This window comes from Lynx canadensis, chromosome D2 (assembly GCF_007474595.2).
Source record: "Lynx canadensis isolate LIC74 chromosome D2, mLynCan4.pri.v2, whole genome shotgun sequence".
Classification (NCBI taxonomy): domain Eukaryota; kingdom Metazoa; phylum Chordata; class Mammalia; order Carnivora; family Felidae; genus Lynx; species Lynx canadensis.
In genome coordinates, this window is record NC_044313.2 from 10,997,707 (window position 1) to 11,016,330 (window position 18,624).

Here is an 18,624-nt window from a genome sequence, read left to right on the forward strand (position 1 = left end):
AACAGTCTCCATGCTGGGCATGAAGCCTGCTTTAGATATTCTCTCTCTCTCTCTCTCTCTCTCTCTCTCTCTCTCTCTCTCTCTCTCTCTCCTGCCCCTCCTCCACTCACACACATGCACATGCACTCTCTCTCAAAAACAAAACAAAACAAAAAACCCATTCCAACCATAAGTAAAACAGACCCCAAGATTTTTTTTTATGTATTAAACAATAAAACTTGAGCCTTCTAAAGAAACCAACTTTGTTTTAAAAAACATTGAAGGGGCGCCTGGGTGGCGCAGTCGGTTAAGCGTCCGACTTCAGCCAGGTCACGATCTCACGGTCCGGGAGTTCGAGCCCCGCGTCAGGCTCTGGGCTGATGGCTCAGAGCCTGGAGCCTGTTTCCGATTCTGTGTCTCCCTCTCTCTCTGCCCCTCCCCCATTCATGCTCTGTCTCTCTCTGTCCCAAAAATAAAATAAACGTTGAAAAAAAAAAAAAAAACATTGAAAATATATATTTTATTACGGTCTTCCATAAACACCTGAAGGTTTTAATGGATCAAAGCAAACAGATGATATTTTATATTAAACTCTTAATAAAATCCAGGAGAAAAAAAAATCTGATTTATGTGGTGACAAAATATTTTTCCTCTGTCTGTTACGTGTATTATAAATGTATCTGCTGCTTTCCTCGTGTTATTATGGAGCCTGCATTAAATCTTGTGACCAAATGAATGAAATACATCAACTACCACTAACAAAACAAAAGGTTGAACTTATCTCCTTAGGAGATTCGAGGGTAGGAATCGGGATCTGAGGCTGAATACACTTCTATTCTCTGAGACTCACAGCACTGAATAACTCCTTTACTGCCTCCTATCCACCTCTGCCAACATGCAAATGTACCCCCTCCTACGTGTGTCTGCAGCCAGGGTATTTGTGGCATTTGTATCTAGACTTCAAAACAATCCATTGTTCACAAATCTAGGACACAGCCACAAATTTCTCACAATATCCCATACGAGCATTCATCTCCAAATTGTGTCTTACAGCACGTAAAATGTGAAATCTTTGAAGAGTGGGGATAAGTGATAAGAGCTTCTCCCTTTCAAAACCATGGCATAAACTAGCCAGACACACACTAGTTCCTTTATTTCTAGGGTTTATGGAAGATTTGAGTTAGAGCAGAAATGGAAAAAGTCTGATTTTAATACTCAAGTGTTAGGTAAAGCCTGAACTCTTCAATTCCCCCCTGAAATTTACAATAATCCAGTTTAGTTTCCGGTGGAAAAGCAATTATTAAAAGGCAAATAAAATAAGATTTCAAAGCTCTTGTAATGTGCTGGGCATTTCGGGATGTTTGCAGACAAAGATCTTTCTAATCACGAATTAACAAGATTTCTTTCATAAAATCAGAGGGATTTCTTTCAAGATGCAAAAATATTCTTCATGTGCTCTATGAAATCTTTAGAACAACCATGTAAGTTTCCAGAGGCACAAGACACAATGGCTGGTCAACAGGAATAGCCTTCAAGCTAGAAGACTAGCTCAACTAAAAATTACATTACCGTTCCATAACAAGGAGGAGCTTAAATATTTCCTCTGCTACAGAAAGGCCTGATGGCAATTCCCCAGGAGGCCATTAGCATCAGCAAGGAGTCTTGGACACTCAGCTCCCAACCTACATGGCAGCCTCAGGGATGAGCCTGGGCTCAGAGCAGGCTGCTTGGATCTCAATCCTGGCTCTACCACTCACTTGCTGTGTGGATTTGGGCAAGTTCCCTCCTTTCTCTAGAATGTAATTCTGCATCTGCAAATGTGAACAAGACTGACATCTTTCTCACTGTAATGTTGGGTGGGATCAAATGAGATAATCCTTTCTTAAGCTCTCAGCACAGTGCCTGGCACATAGGAAGTGAAATGTAAAAGGCTTCAATAGCCACGGAGCAGGGTGAAGAGGTAAAAATAATCCTGCTATCTCCACCAGCTATTTGGATGCTGGCCCATTTGTTGTAGAAGTAGAAAGGCACAAAACACTATCTGGGGATTGAGTCATATGAGGTATCGCATCAGAAGTCAACTGACCTGCTAGAACCAGAAGAGTGGTTGACAGAGCTATCTATATAGGACCTGAGTTTGGCAAAACAGAGGTTTATTCCAGAAGGAGATGGAGCAGGAAAATCCATTTCTGGTCTTATTTTACCGTAAGTATTTGGAAACAACTCGGCACAGCTCACGTAAGCCAGTCCCTCCTCTTTCCACGGTGTCAGGCAATTACTGGTTCCATATGGCCAAGCAGCGCCCGTCATGATCTGGAATGGAGTTTTAATGCCATGGGCTGCTCACCTCCTCTTTCTCTGAGACTGCTCACTGTCTTCAGCAGGGGTTGGCAAAGCAGAAATGGAAACCCATTTGGTTCATACTTGGGAGACGGGTCAAATCAGCCATGAAATCGCGGTACTTACGAACATGAGGCGGGTAGGTATGTTGTCCGATTGCACCAAAGGATTTTTGTAGAGCCAGATCTCTTCTGGCTGGATGACTCTCTGGAATGGGTCCAAAAACTCTGTGAAACTGAAACAAAACAAAGAAAGATGTGTGAGCGCTCTCGTCTGTTGCCTGTATTTCCCGAGAAGGCCACTCCTTCACGCCCTCGGTGGAGAAACCAGCCTCTGGGGAAGGAGAAGGGATGACAGGGTAAAATGGATTGAAAGAATTACCAAGACATGGTAGACACTGTACAACTTTCTGCCGCCGAGGACCAATTCTGGGCATAAAAGAATGGTTGTAAAGACCCTAGGAAGTTGGGGCTCCAAAGTGAACTGAAAGCCGAAGGGCAGAATGGGGGCTCGGAGTGCGGCGAGGCCAGGCCGGCAGCCGGCTCTGGGGAGGAAGTAGGCTGGAGAAGGAACAAAGGTTGAAGAGCCACTGGGGCAGCACCAGGGGGAAAACGTCGGGTTCTTCCCTCCCCTCCCTTACCCCGGACGGCGTGCTGACACCTCGCCACCAGTAGGGGGCAGAGTGAGCAAGAAAAGCTTCCGAGAGAAGACAGAAGGTTGGGCAGGAGGAAAGCAGAGAGAAAGGCAGGCAGGGAGGGAAAGCGGGGGGCAGTGAGGTGCATCCTGGGGCTGCTGCCAGGAAACCAGACCGCTTCCCCTCCTCACCTTGTCAGCCTCCCAAACCCTCCCACACCCTGGGAACCCACAACACCCAGGCGGACGGAACCCAGTCACCACCGAGAGAAAGATGGGGAGCAAGGGGGCTGAGTCCGCGGGGATATGGTTTGCTTTGTCAGCTCGCGGCCATCAGGCCACCTCCGGACCCTCCGGACCTCGTTCTGTACCTGGTGAACTCAGTTCAGGATGGGGGTCCGACAGAGCCAGGCTGAGGCTGACTGTCTTTTCTGACCTAGTCTCAGAGTCTTGTGGTGTTATCTTGTTACACAAGAGTCTGAAAGTCAAGCCCGGGTTCCAGACAGGGGACTGGACTCCACCTCTTGGCAGGGATGTGACAAGGTCCCGTCAGAAAGAAGCCAGTAAGATGACACAGGTGGCTTTAAAATAACAACCTGCCACCCACGGGCCGTCAGCAGTGTTAATGTGCCCACAGCCCCGCTCTCAGAGGCCCCAGAACCTTGATCCCCATTTCTTCCCCATGCAGCCGGCACCGTCCCTTGTCACCTCGTTTGTCCCCCACGTGTTACAACCATCATGGCGATTTTTTAAAGCCTGCAATCAGCCTTTTGCACAATTCCACACCCCACCCTGAGGAGCTGCAGCCAGAACACATCTATCAAGCAAATTATATTCCCTGGGAGCAGCAGAGCCTAGAGAGATAGATGTCCCTTCTCCAGCCACGCTCCAGCCACCGGTGCCTGCCCCTGAGATTCCAGACTGCAAGGCAGCTACGCAGAGGACCGTGGGTCTCAGAGGGCAAACGGGGGCAGAGGTGGGCGTGAGGCAGAACGGGCAGGTCTGGAGACAAGACAGGGTGTTTCCAAGAAAGGGCGGCCCAGGCCCGGAAACCCCCTTCCATGAGCTCCCTGTAGGTGGTTTGGGAGCCAGGAAGTGGAAACCCGGTTTCTGCTGAGGAGGCCAAGCGCGACCTCCAATTACCCGCTCACCAGGGCTCACTAGGCACTGGGACCCCCCCCCCCCCCCCAGTGGCACTAGATCAGTGCTTCCCCAACATTAATGTGGCCAGGATCCACTTTGGGGTCTTGTGCTGACAGGAACAACCAGTCTTGGGTGGGGCCAGAGAGTTGGCATCCCCAGCAAGCTTCCCGGTGGTGCCACGCTGCCCGCCTGTCAATCAAACCGCGATTCGCAAGGGGCCGAGGCACCGGCATCAAAGGGAGGGAGCCGATTAACAACGCAGAGTCCCGGAGCCTCACCCAGATCTACTGAATCAGAATCTTCATTTTCAGCAAGAGCCCCAGGGGATTCATGTTAGCACTAAGGGTGGACACACAGGCTCCCGGGGACGGAAAGCCGGTGCTTCCCAGCTTCAGCCATTTGGGAACCAAGGGGCACCTGGGGGGCCCAGCTGGTTAAGCGTCTGACTCCGGGTGTCACCACAGGTCATGATCTCACGGTTCATGGGTTCGAGCCCTGCGTCCAGCCTCCATACTAACCATTAGGAGCCTGCTTGGGATTCTCTCCCTCCCTCTCTCTCTGCCCCTCCCCTGTCTCTCTCTCTCTCTCTCATTCAAAATATGTAACGATTAAAAAAAAAAAAAAGAACCAAGTTGGCCAAGTTTTGCCTTATCCCCCCTTCCTCCCCTACTGTGACTTTCCTTGAGACTTGGTAAACTAAAAGCCTAGAAGAAACTTCATGTCAATGCTTAATTACAAAGTCAACATTCCCTCTGTCAACAGCCGGTAAATGTCAACATAAACACAATGAAAACAAAAGACCGCTATTAAATTCTTTGGTGCCGCTGCCTGAGAGGAGCCCACCCTCCCTGTGAAGGCCCAGAGAGCCTCTGTCCATGGCCTTGGTCTGTCCGTCCCCTGCAAGGCGGGGAAAGACGGAAGGGGAAACGGGGAGGGGGGTGAGCGACCCTCTCCATGACTGCGGAGTTGGGGGCTCTCACCCGTGTGTAACCTAAGCGCACATCACACAGCCCCTAAAATCATCTCTAAGCACTGCTGCTGTCGTGGAAGCGGGTCAAAACGTTTTGATGCAGAAAGGATAGAGTTCCCACTAAAGGCAACCTCGCTTTTCTTTTGTGAAAACTGCACCTGCCCAGAGCCAGGTGACTTGGCTTGCTGTTGGATCTAGATCCGAGATAGGCTTCTTTAATTTCTCTGCTGCTCGAATCGCACAACTGTCTCAACCTAACCATATACCAATTTCTTCCTCGCAAAGGAGGAAGAGTGTTCTTGTTTTCTCCCTAAGTTTTCTGACGGTGCGGTTTGAAGAACTTGGAAAACATACACAATGAAAATTCAGAGACATTATTCTAACTCTATGCTGAGCAATTCTCTTTTTAATTCATGCATAAATCCTCCTGAGGCTGGGTTCCTATCCATACTCTCTTTCTCCGTCTCTGTCTCTCTGTCTCATGGCCAGTCCTGTTTTCACAGCCCAGCCTGACTCTTAAGCAGCATACAGTATCTGCTTATATAGGAAGGGTGCAGTAGGGGAGAGGCAGTGGACCACCATCATCTTTGCCTCCTGCTTATTCATTCAACAATCACGTACTGAGTGCATGCGATGTGCCAGGCACTGTCCTATGAACCCTGGGGAATAAAACACATGTGGTCCCCCTCTTGCGGAGATTACAGTCAAGGGACCGTGAAGTGCCAACTGACTGGAGAATGAGACGTCAAGGTCTTCAGTTACAGGTGTCAGAGCTGTCTACACAGATCGCCAGCCCACTCTGCTTTCAGGAGATGTCGGGTTAGGAGTGTTTCAGTAGGTGGACCCATGAGATGGCCTCTAATCTAGGGCTGCTTATGAGGATCCTAACCCCCTGGAAATGTCACAGGGTGTGGAACTATCACTGTCCACATGCTGAATGGGGCAACATTCAGAATTAGGAACCCAGAAGAATGGCCCATCTTGACATCACACTAGCAAGGAATAGTGAAGCCTCTGTCCCCCATGCTGCTTCTAACTCAAAGCCAAGTTCTCAAAGCTCCGCTATCTCCCCCCTTTAATCATATCACATACGTAGATGGCATAGCTTTTTCAAAACAGGTTAACACTTCAGTCACATACTAGACACAGATTTCTACCTCCTTTTCCCACAACCAAAAATAACACAAGATTGTACTGAAATATGAACCTAACCAGACCATTAAACTTGGTTCAAATCCCTGCTTTGGCATTTGCCAGCTGAAGGGCTTGAGAAAAGTCACTTAACCTCTCTGAGACTTTGTATCTTTCCCCCCACCCCACCCCCAGGATGGCTACACCTTCCAGGGCAGTAATAATACTGCTATCATCAGCAGTAAGAAAAGTTAGGGTCTGGCAAGTGTCTAGGGCACTGAAGGCCTCCACTGATGTTCCTCCAGTGTGAACATCAACACTGCTGAGGACACAATGTGGGTCTGAGAAGGACTCCCCACCCCCATTCTCCCCAACCTTGGGGCAGGGAGGTTGCATGATGGGGGAAGAGGGTCAGACAGACAACAATGACAACTGTCACTCATCATCTGACCATTCTGTGAGCGACAATGGCCCAGGAAGTCCCTTTTGAACCTTGCAGTGTGATAAAGAAGTTTTCCAGGCAACAGCAAAAAGTAAAGCCTGTTCCTTAACTGAACTATTGACTTGCCCCACGGGTGGGCGTCTCCCATGAGAGAGGGAAAACACTTACAAATGGGCACTGGATGTGGTCAGTAGACGGGCAAGTCGCTCCAGGCCCGGCAGGGAGGAGGTGTCTCAGACTTACTGTTAGTCCTAGGACAAAGGGTGGGATGAGGCCACGGACAGAATGTACTGATGAATTATCTCTGTGAGCCAGCAAGCCCGTGACCTGTCTCTGAACATACAGCCTTCTCCTGAGTTCGGTGGTTGGCCATCCCAAAGACAAGAGTAACAAATTTCATAATAACTGGTTACCACATTTGGAGCCATCTTGTGCAATGCCCTTGACCTGGTGCTTTCCAACATTATTTCATTTAATTTTCATAAGAGCCTATGAGATAGAAATTGCTGTTATTCCCATTTTATAGACGAGAACACTGAGGCTACAAGACAAAGGGTCTCTTGCCTAAGTCGTCACAGTTCTATGTGCCTTGGAATGTCCACTAATGCACGTCCTCCTCAGCACATAGTCTGGAACTTTAAGGAAAGAACATGCAAATACACACACACACACACACACACACACACACTGCCCACCAGTGTAGTGGCAACTGCAATTATTTGAATAAGAGACACAATTTTCCACAATTAGAAATATAGCCTTGCTCTTGGGAAATGCAACATGTTGATCTCAGTTCTCAGTGTGAAGGCTGAAATCAGATTCTTGCAGAGGGCAGTCGGATGTTTGTTGTGAAGGAGGGAAGGGAAGAAACAATGCACAGAGAAGGAGGTGGCAAGAGAAGTAAAGACCCCAAGAAGTTGCCCCCAGCATCCCCCTCCTCCCCGCCCCCCAGAGAAGCAGGTGCCGTGCAGCAAAGCTGTCGGCCGCTCACCTGCACTGTATCCAGGAGACCAGCCCTGGACCAGATGAGGAACGGCTCCCATGGCCCCCACCCCATCCTGGGGATGGCCCCTCTTCTCTGCAGCAAGCTTCACAAAGGATGGGAAGGCAGGCTTAGCGAGGGTGGCCGCCCCCCGGGGGCCGAGGCACAGGCACAGACGGGCTCCACTCCTCCTCCCCCGGTTCCAGCCCTCATGCCCTCCCAACTCTGTGGGCACTGACTCCGGAGGGACAGCCTGGGTTGGATTTGCACTCACCCTCACTGACTGCGTGACCTTGGGCAAGACGCTTCCCTTCCTGGGCCTTGATTTCCTCATCTGCAAACTGCCGATGATGACACCTACACACCTCCGTCAGAGGGCTGGTGTGAATATTAAGGTGATGGTGTGAAGTTCTTAGAAGGGCAACTGCGAATAGCACGCATTCTTACGTGTGTTACCGCGCTGCAGCCGAAAGCCTCAAATTACAGCCTAACGCTGGGTCCTGCCCTCACGTCTGAAACCACACGGGCTTCGACCAGCCTGACCACAAGCTCCCTTCCCTGCTCTGCCCCCTCAGGGGAGGTCCCCCGGCCAAACAACCCTCTTTATCAAGGGGCCAGGTGAAATTATTGCTTATTATCCCTGAGTATGGGGTTTCGGTCCCCTACCAGCCCACAAACAGGCCGATCACATCCTCCTGTAGGAACCAGGGCCACCCCTCCCTCTTGGAACTACACAGCCTGCCTCCCACAGGCCCTGCTGGCTGGCAGTCTCCTCCTCCCCTGCTGTGCGCATATGTGACTAATAAACTTCCATCCATCTCTCTGTCCCAACCTCCATGTATGGCCACCCCCGTGGCCCCTAGGGAAGGAATCCCTCCTCACCAAGGGTGTGAAGATAGGACGATCAGAGCATGTACTCCTTGGCCAGGCCCTCTGTACACGATGGGGCAGGACAGGGGTGGAAACGTCTGGACCGAGCCTGGAGAGGTCTTCGATCTATCCAGCTCCAGGAAGGAAGAGAAAGGACCAGGGGTGGGCAGTGTGGATAAAACAAAGCTGCCGACCCAAAGACTACCTGCTCACACTGGCTCTTCTTCAGCATTTAGAAAAACGGCCCTGGGGGTGCCTGGGTGGCTCAGTCGGTTAAGCGTCTGACTTCAGCTCAGGTCACGATCTCCCGGTTCTTGGGTTCAAGCCCCACATCGGGCTCCGGGCTGACAGCTCGGAGCCTGGAGCCTGCTTCGGATTCTGTGCCTCCCTCTCTTTCTGTCCCTCCCCTGCTCATGCTCTGTCTCTCTCTGTCTCTCAAAAATAAATAAAACGTTAACAAAAAATTTAAAAAAAGAAAAAGAACAGCCCCAATCTGCCTCCCCTATACCTGTGGTCACCAATACCGGGACCACAGACACACATGGACCTCTGACACACGCTCCATGAAGTACACGACACCTCCAACCACGGATGGATCCGTGGATGTTTGGTCTTCCCAAACATGTATACTCTGAACTTAATCAAGCCTTTGGATCCAACTTCTAGCTTATAGGAAACACAGGGGCAGAGGAACAAGTCAAATGCCCTCCAGCAATGAATTAGACAAGTCTAGGAATAAAGCTAGATGGAATGTTCCAGATTACAAGACTCTGAAGAGACAAGACAACCAAATGTAACATGCATTTGACTGGATCTTGGGTCAAAAAAATTAAAAAGCCATTAAAAAGAAACTTTGAGGATGACCGGGGCAGTACAGGGACTGGAACGGACTAGATATCAGGTGATAATAAGGTACTAATTTCCTTCAGTGTGGTAAGAACATGGATATGTAGAAGAATGCCTTATTTTTTGGAGAAGCATTTAGGGAGCTTAGGATAATCACCAGCGATTTACTCTCAAATAGTTCAGAAAATTATACATAAAGCATATAAATACAGAAATAAAGCAAATAAGATAAAATGTTAATTGCTAAATCTAGGCGGAGTATACGGGGGAATCATTTTGCTGTTTCTACTTTTCCGCACATTTGAAAATGTCCAGGATGAGATGCTGGTATAGAGAGGTCCAGGAGCAGGAGCCCCTAAAGTGGGGGAACTAGGACAGAAGGTAATGTTGGCCGTGAAAGTAAATGTTGGCAGCCACAGCTGTGGAGTTGAAAAGGCTATGTTCTACCCTTGCCACTTACAAGCTGTGTGACCCTGGGCAAGTTACGCCTCCTCTCTGAGCCCTGGTTGCCTTGTCCACGAGTGGAGATAACCACACAAACTACCTTCAGGGCCGTGGTGAGGAATGGATGGGGAGGAAACGCGGAATGGACTCAGCACAGAGCAGGCTGTGCGACGCTCAGTAGATGCCCCCTCCCCATCAGGCAGCTCCTGCAGCCAACGGCATATTCAAACCACCGCACAGAAAAAGCAGGACACACCCAAACATGCCTGCAGTGGGGCGGGGGCGTACCCGGAAGCATATTTCGCAGCAGCACCACGTTCAAAATCATGTGCATCAGCCCAAAAGTCCAAACATTTAATCCAACAATTTCTGAACATCTCTACAGAGGATGCCTTCCCTTGGAAGTCAACGGAAGCCTGAAAACATTTCACTGTCTGAATTCAAACAGAAAATCCTGGTCTACAGACACGCGGGCTGCAAAAGCCAATGCATCAGGTCCAGCTAGGACTACGTGACCGGGGGCAAGCTGGCGAAGTCCCCTTCCCATCTGTAAAACAGGCAGCACCCCTGCTGAAATGTAGTGAGAATCTGAGTTCAGTCAGGGTCCATCAGAAGCACCCAACAACTGCCATTAATACTACTACTCACTGAAAAACCACAAATTAAAAAAAAAAAATTCCTAAGAATATGCATCCCACAAAACAACGTGGGGACCTTATCTAGATCCTGATTCAAAGAAATTAGGTGTTCATTTGATTGGGGGTTACAAGTGGTGTTGTGCTCTTGGCGGGGGCTGGTTCAGTTTTTTGTTTCATTGTTTTTGTTTTTCTTAAGTTCTCATCGGTTCAAGTTTTTGAAGTATTGGCATATGAAATGATGTTATGACTGGGCTTTGCTTTAAAATACTCCATCAATAGGGGCGCCTGGGTGGCTCAGTTGGTTAAGCACCCAACTCTTGATTTTGTCTCAGATCACAATCTCATGGTTTGTGAGTTCGAGCCCTGCATTGGGCTCCACACTAATGGCGTGGAGCCTGCTTGGGATTCTCTCTCTCCCCCTCTCTCTGCCCCTCTCCACTTGTATGCTCGCTTGCTCTCTCTCTCTCTCTCAAAATAAGTAAATAGGGGCACCTGGGTGGCTGAGTCGGTTAAGCATCCAACTTGGCTCAGGTCATGATCTCACAGTTTGTGAGTTCAAGCCTCGCGTCGGTCTCTGTGCTGACAGCTCAGAGCGTGGAGCCTGTTTCGGATTCTGTGTCTCCCTCTCTCTCTGCCCCTCCTCCACTTGCACTCTGTGTCTCTCAAAAAGGAATAAATGTAAGTAAGTAAATGTAAGTAAATAAATAAATAAATAAATAAATTGTAAGGAAAAATACTCCACCAATAAAGGGGGAGAGGGGACCAGATGAAATCAAAGTCCTGATAACTGGTGGAGGGTTTGTGACAATTTCCACAACACGAAGTTCGTTTGTTTGTTTTTTTTAAAATGATTTTGCTCACTGGCCAGAAAGATACTCCAAAATTAAGTGTTTTCTCAACCAAAGCAACTGATGCTCTTGGAAAGTATTATTTCAGTCAAGTGTACAGACAGAAAGAGGAATGAATAAAAGTCAGCAAGAAGAAAGGAGACAAGGGAAGAGGTCAGCTGACTCACAGAAGGAGTTCCCTTCCAAAACCTGCACACCTAGACCTATCTGAAGACCCTCAGGTCAAGACCCCAAGGTCGCCTCAGAGCCTGAGGCGATGAGGAGTCCTCTCCCGGGCTCAGATGTTGCCCAGACCGGACGCCTCGGAAAGCAAGTGCTTCATAACTAAGGCGGTGACATGTGGGTGACAGTGAGCCGTGGGGGACGGGTGACTATGGGCAGAGCCAGGCAGCTGAGACTAAGGCTCTGAGAAACCTATGGAATCTGCCTCCCACTGGCTGTCGGGCCTCCCAGAGCTCAGAGCCTAGGCCCAGACTCAGAAAAGCTCTCCCAGCAGGGTCGGCAATGCAGAGCCCTCTGGGCCAGACACATCTCCCAGCAGAAAACGTTGCAGGGACCACCAGACTGTCTCTGAGCCACAAGCAAACAAAAACCACTCCAAAGGGAAAAAAAAAAAAATGTAGTGAAAGGGGACGAGGGAGGAAAGTTCGTATCTCTTTGCTAACAGACCTCAGTCTCCAATTAATCTTTGGCTCTAGAATGCCCAGGGAACCATTCATTCCTGGATTAAATAAGTCTTTAGGAATTTAGCCACAGCTGAAAGCACTCTGGAACATTCTACGTACCCGCACCTGGAATATGTGGTATGTGGCCACACCAGGCCACATAAAGACCCCAGAATACACCACCGAGCAGAGTCCTGGGGCAGCACAGAATGCCACTCAATGCTTAGGACAAAACACAATGAAGACAGAACTTAATTTGAAGGGGTTTCTGAGCTATAATTTTAATTAAAACGCATCAGCCAGAGAGAGCACTTGTTCCCAACTGGGGCCTTCAAGTGTCTTCGAGATCTTGCTCCCTTACAGCCTCATCTGAATTTCCCCGGTGGCAGTTAGCAGGGGACCAGCTAGCAACAGGCCCTTCTTCCCTGAGTCCTTGGCAGATATCAGCAAAGCCCTGACCTGAATGAACCCCCTGATCATTTTCTCCATGACTTATTTTTCCATGTTCTAGAATGATCTTCAGTTGGGCTGGGAGGCAGATTCCTGAGACTGCACAGCCACAGATCAGAAGGCCCAGGGCCAGGGACGGCCATGATCAGACAAGAGGCTGATGGGCAGGGGCCAGGTCAGGGTTGAGAGCACGGGGATGTGAGACAAGATGCTGGGGTACATCTCCCCTCGGCATGAAAACCTGCTCAGCAGCCAAGGTCTGGAGGAGGCAGAAGTTTCCCCCCTTCTACCCTAAGGAATGGCCAGGCCTGTGGTTTTCAAGCAGATCAAGAACCCTCATTTTTGCCCCCAAAGTTTTTTGCTGTCGGCATCACCTGCACTACAAGCCCTCAACCCCCTAATGCAAAGTCAAGTTGGGACACAGTCCCGTGGACCCGGGTTAGGCCGTGCGTAACTGCAGGCTCCCTGGGCCGGTTTCCGTGGCCCCAGTGACAGCCAGCTCCCGAGTGAAGGACCCAGCAATGGCTGCCTGTTGGTACGACTAGGCTCTGTGGCTGGGATCCATCTGCTGACTTGAAATCTTCCTAGGAAAAGAATCGGAAAAGAATCACGGCCGCAAAGACACAGTGATGATCTCGAGGCTGAATGTAAGGGCCACAACCAAACACCAGCTCCAAATGGGCACCAGCGACTTTTGTCTGCTTTCAATCGGAGCCGTAGCCCCAGGGCTTAGAGCAGTGCCTGGCATGAAGTAAGTGCTCAATAAATACCTACTGCACCAAGACTAAACAAATCCACAGCCGCTATTTCAACAAAGATAGGATCTTCTGCCACATGGAATCTTCAGTCGGCGGCTGGCAGCTGGCCGCCCTTGGACTGAAAGCAGCTTCTTGCTACTACATTTGCTTTGGGCTGCTCGGTGTTTTTTGTTTTTTGGCTGTTTTTTTTTCTTTTTTTTTTTTTTTTTTTTTTTTTTTAATGTATAATTCATGGCCAATGTTTAAAAACCAGGAGCTCTTACTGCACAATCTGCATCTCTGGCTTCCGTTGAAGAATTTGGTCTGGAAACCTCAGGCCCACATCCCGCCAGGGCAGCAAACTGATGAAGGAGCGAAGAAAGGGCCACCCGCCTGGGAGGGCCAAGTCCTGCCTCGGGTCCGGCCACACCCGTTGTGTTTGTGAATCCCCCCGCTAGACCGTGCAATATGACACATGCTCTTCTCTGTGGCTGCTGCAGCCTGGCTGCTGGCTGGCCCAGGAGTGGGGGGCACTTAACAGTCTCCAGGACCCCCCCAGTCTACGAGGCCAGCACCCCCAGTGGACAAGTGCACCTCTCTCTTCTCAGGGAGCATGGCTTTGCAGACGGCTCGTCTGCTGCCTGGTTTGTTAGGATGCATCGGCCCACAGCACTTGGGTGCTCCCCTCCAGCAGCACTGGCAGCACCTACCCACCCCTGCAAACCTTGCTCTCAACTCTGTCCCAAGTGACAAGAGACCCCCCCAGCCCTGAGACACTGCTGAGAACTGGGTTTGATGCGTCCCCGGTCATCTAAATGGCTCCTTAGTAACACAGTAAATGTGTTACTGTGTTACACATCTTCAGAGACATCCAGAAGGAAGAGAAGGGGAGAGGAAGAGAAGTGGGGAGAGAGGAAGCAGAGTGAGGGAAGATGGGTCAGCTGATTGCTTTCTGAGTGCTTCCTATAGGCCAGGAGCCTGCTAGGCACATGTTACAGCTTTCCTCAATCACTCCTCACAACGAAAAGGTAGGCATTGCCGTCCCCAATGTCCAGGGAGGGAAACTGAGGCTCAGAGGTCAGAAGGTGTTGTGTTTTTGTTTTTGTTTTTGTTTTTGTTTTTGACCTGCCCAAATTCATTCAGCAGGACAAACAGCAAAACTGAAGCTCAAACCCAGGTCTTCTAACCATAACCCTGGGCTATTTCCACAGCCCCCGTTTCTGGAAGGGTGGGCAAGGGTACACTGAAGTGACAGCAAAACCACGGGTGGGCTGCAGACAACTCCACTCGGTACAGGCAGCGGTGGGAGGATCCGGGGTCTGCCCAGGTAGTACAGGGATGCAGGCTGGTGCTGGACAGCAGCTCACTGGACCAGAGTCAGCTAGTGGCCACTGATTACCTTGTGACCACAGGAAAATCGCTCCTTCAGTGTTGTTGCTTCTTGATCAGTATAATGCAAATTCATTCACTGTCTCATTCATTCATCTGCCATAGAGCAAGGCAGTAAAATGACCTTGGCCCAATCACTTTACTTCGGCGTGCCTGTTTCTCATCTGTAATAGGATTACTATCCATGAGATAACTGGCACATAGTAAGCAAGCCTGATAAATGCTCAGTTTTACTCCTCATTCATTCATTCATGCAATCATGTGTTCAACAAGCACTGACATCCCCTATGAGTAGGTTTTGTCACCCTACTCAAAAGGGGCTAGTGTTGATCCTGGGCTCCTAGGGCACCGTCTTCCTGCTCTCTGATCCCTCTCCTTGCTCACTTTGTCTTTCTTAAGCTCCTCTCCCTCCCTCCAGACCCTTCATAAATAATGTGGGGGGGTGCCTGGGTGGCTCAGTCGGTTGAGCGTCCGACATCGGCTCAGGTCATGATCTCACGGTTCGTGAGTTCAAGCCCCACGTCGGGCTCTGTGCTGACAGCTCAGAGCCTGGAGCCTGTTTCAGATTCTGTGTCTCCCTCTCTCTCTCTGCCCCTTCCCCCTTCATGCTCTGTCTCTCTCTGTCTCTCAAAAATGAATAAACATTAAAAAAAACTTTTTTTTTTTTTTTTTAAATAATGTTGGCCCAAGAGCCCATCCTAGGACTGGGGCTGAAACGGTGGGGACCACATTGTGTTCTCAGGGCCCCATCAGCCCAACTTCTGGCCTTTCCAAATTGACATCTCCACCCCACCCTAATACCTACATGCCCGTGTTCATTTCAAGCATTATTCACCATACGCATGATACAGGAACAACCCTAAGTGTCCATCAGTGGATGAATGGATAACAAAGAGGTGCTGTATACATACAATGGAATATTATTCAGCCGTAAGAAAGAAGGACATCTGCCATTTGTGACAATATGGATAGACCTTGAGGACATTCTGCTAAATGAAGTCAGACAGAAAGAGACAGATACTGTATGATCTCACTTCTATGTGGAATCTAAACGAGCAAACTCATAGAAACAAAGACTAGAATGGTGGCCAGCATGGGCTGCAGGTGGAAAGTAGGAGAAATGGGGCGATAGTGGTCAAAGTGTAGCAACTTCCAGCTATAAGATGAGTAAGGTCTAGAGACCGAATGTATATATGGCACGGTGACTACAGTTAGTAACACTGTATCATACACTTGAAGTTTTCCAAAACAGACCTTCAATGTTCTTACCACAAAAAAAATATATTAACTCTGTGACACGCTGCAGGTGTTAGCTGATGCTACAGTGATAATCATTTCTCAGTATATAAGTGCATCAGATCAACATATTATATACCTTAAATTTACACAATGTTTTTTTTTAATTTTTTTTTCAACGTTTATTTATTTTTGGGACAGAGAGAGACAGAGCATGAACGGGAGAGGGGCAGAGAGAGAGGGAGACACAGAATCGGAAACAGGCTCCAGGCTCTGAGCCATCAGCCCAGAGCCCGACGCGGGGCTCGAACTCACGGACCGTGAGATCGTGACCCGGCTGAAGTCGGACGCTTAACCGACTGCGCCACCCAGGCGCCCCTTAATTTTTTTTAACGTTTATTTATTTTTGAAACAGAGAGACAGAGCATGAACGGGGGAGGGTCAGAGAGAGAGGAAGACACAGAATCCGAAACAGGCTCCAGGCTCTGAGCTGTCAGCACGGAGCCCGACGCAGGGCTCGAGCCCACAAACTGCGAGATCAACTGAGCCGAAGTCAGATGCCTAACTGACTGAGCCACCCAGGCGCCCCTAAATTTACACAATGTTATATGTCAGTTATGTCCCAATAGAGCTGGGGGAAAAAAAAAAATACAACTGGGTATAAAGATCAAGTAATACTGGTAAAAGGAGGCTAACAGGACGCTGCTAAAGAAGTCAATTGTTGCTTCTCTGCCTTAAATGATTCCCCAGTCCTTTAACTTGTGATTTTATAAGTGGCATCGCGTCTCCAAATGAATCCGTAGCCAGTGCGACTGGCAACATTACCAATCAGAATGACCCCCTTGCAGAATACTAAAGGTGCCTCTCAATCGCCATCTACACAATCAGCAGCAGGGATGGTACCTTCTCCCCTGTAGACACAATACCTTTGTTTAAAAACGTAACAGTGAACCCCCCTGGCTGTCTCTAAAATATAACAAAGCAGAAGCAGAAGGGTTATACTTGCCACCCTCAACCTGTCAGGCAGCCAGCTGGACTTATCAGAGAGGCTTCCCCCGATTCTGCAGTCATTACGGGAAGGTCTTAATTGGCTTTCGCGATTTTGCACAGCACTGCGAATTTGGATAATCGAGTTTGGAAAAAAAGTGTAATCAAGCTGATTTATCCACAATTATCTCCCCCTATTATCCTCCTTGTTACCCCATTCTGCAATTACTTGCATGGAAAATTTTTATGTAATAGAGACATGCAGGCAAAGGCAGCGGAATCCCTGAATCCCGCAGTGAGCGAGGGGCTCAGCTCTTCCCAAGGACCCTGGGTGCCTCCAGGAGGCGGCCCCAGGCAGGCTGACCTCAAGGCAGGTAGTGTAAATGAGGCGCTAATGCCCAAAGAGCCTCTGCTCCAAAGCTAGTGTTCCTTGAACCCTAACTTGGAAACTCACACTTACCACCCTCTGAGAGAGGACTGGCTCCCTGTCAGGTCAACCAGTGGACGGGGCTGACCACCACCAGGCGCATTCCAAAGCAAGTCCAAATACAACAGTGGAAAACGCAGCCATTGACGGTTGCTACCGGCTCTGACATTTGAATAGCGACCCCCCTCCCTATATCAATAGTAATTTGAAACAATATTGTACCATCTGGCATTCTCGAGCCACATGTTGTTCTGGACACTCTCCATGCACCACGTACCTCTTCTACTTCACAAACCCTACGGAGTATTACTGGCATTACGACCATTTTACAGATGGTCGAACTGAGGCCCTCAGAGGCCGCATAGTAACAGCGTAGCCAGATCCCAGAGCCTTCCGAGCCTGTGCTCTGTGCTCATACTCACTAAGGGGTCCCGGCTCAACAAGGGGCAGGTGGAGACAGGTTTATCTTCAAATCGAAGGATCAGCTGATCTTTTACAGGGGAATTTGGGAAGAAACAGGAAAACTTTAAAGAAACGGAAAGGAAGCCACCCACAGATGCAGGCTGGTGGGGCCGTCTTGATTTAAGGCCATTGGCAGTGTCTGTAGGAAAGTCCACGGGTGGGGGTCCTGGTCTCAACTGGGCCACCACGTGCCTCATGACTTTGCAGATGGCACCTGTGTCTCAGACCCTCAGTTTCTCCATTTGTAAAATGCGTGGGTGGCCCCTACGCAATACCGGTGACTTGTAGGGTTTGAAGGGCTTCTAATGTGAGAACAGAGCAGAGCCAAGAATGCCCTGGGACCGCGCTTCTCAATCCTAGCTGCACAGTACGCTCACTCGAGACACTTTTAAAAATATCACTGCCCTTGCCCTGCCCCGGACCAAACAAGTGTGGATCCCTGGGCGTCCCGGGTGCGGTACTCCTGCTGTGGGGCCAACAGGACACTTCTCTTTCCGCTTCTGTTCTTTTCTCTTTTATGTGGATTTTCCCTTTGATTTGTGTCTTTACCTCTCTTATTCCTTTCCCTGATGAATCAAAAGTGGTCCTTTTTAAAATGCGACAAGGAACCCATAGCGCCTGGCATCGAAAAACATGTGCTTGTTTTGTGTTCTGCCCACGAGTCCTACTTCACAGGGACTCCCCTCCGAAGGCCTCGCCAGTTGCGGGCAAGGCCGGTGGCCAGCACTCCGTGTCTGTGCCGCCTGGCCTCGGCCCGAGATTAGCCTGGGCTGGCCGCAGGTCCCTCAGCCTCGGACGCCACTCCCAATGGGCAGCATGAAGAACCATTTGGATTTGGAAAGAGGGAGACGATACCACTCCAGCCCCGAACTTGGAGGCACCAGTCCTGAGCAGGTGCAAAGAGTTTAATACATGTCCGTTGAGGCTGAAGCGGTGCCACATGCAGGGATCCAGCCAGAGTGAACAAGGCACAGCCCGTGTCCCAGGGAGCCCAGCGTGGCTGGT

The 18,624-nt window shown here is 49.5% G+C and overlaps 1 protein-coding gene across 1 annotated transcript in view; it reads right to left on the reverse strand.

Moving 5' to 3' along the window:
* PLPP4 (phospholipid phosphatase 4) overlaps positions 1-18,624 on the reverse strand; it is a 127,376-nt gene that overhangs the window by 78,685 nt on the left and 30,067 nt on the right. Inside the window, exon 2 of the mRNA XM_030334804.1 lies at positions 2,446-2,554. Coding sequence (XP_030190664.1) covers positions 2,446-2,554 — 109 coding nt within the window. The remainder of the gene's footprint in view (positions 1-2,445; positions 2,555-18,624) is intronic.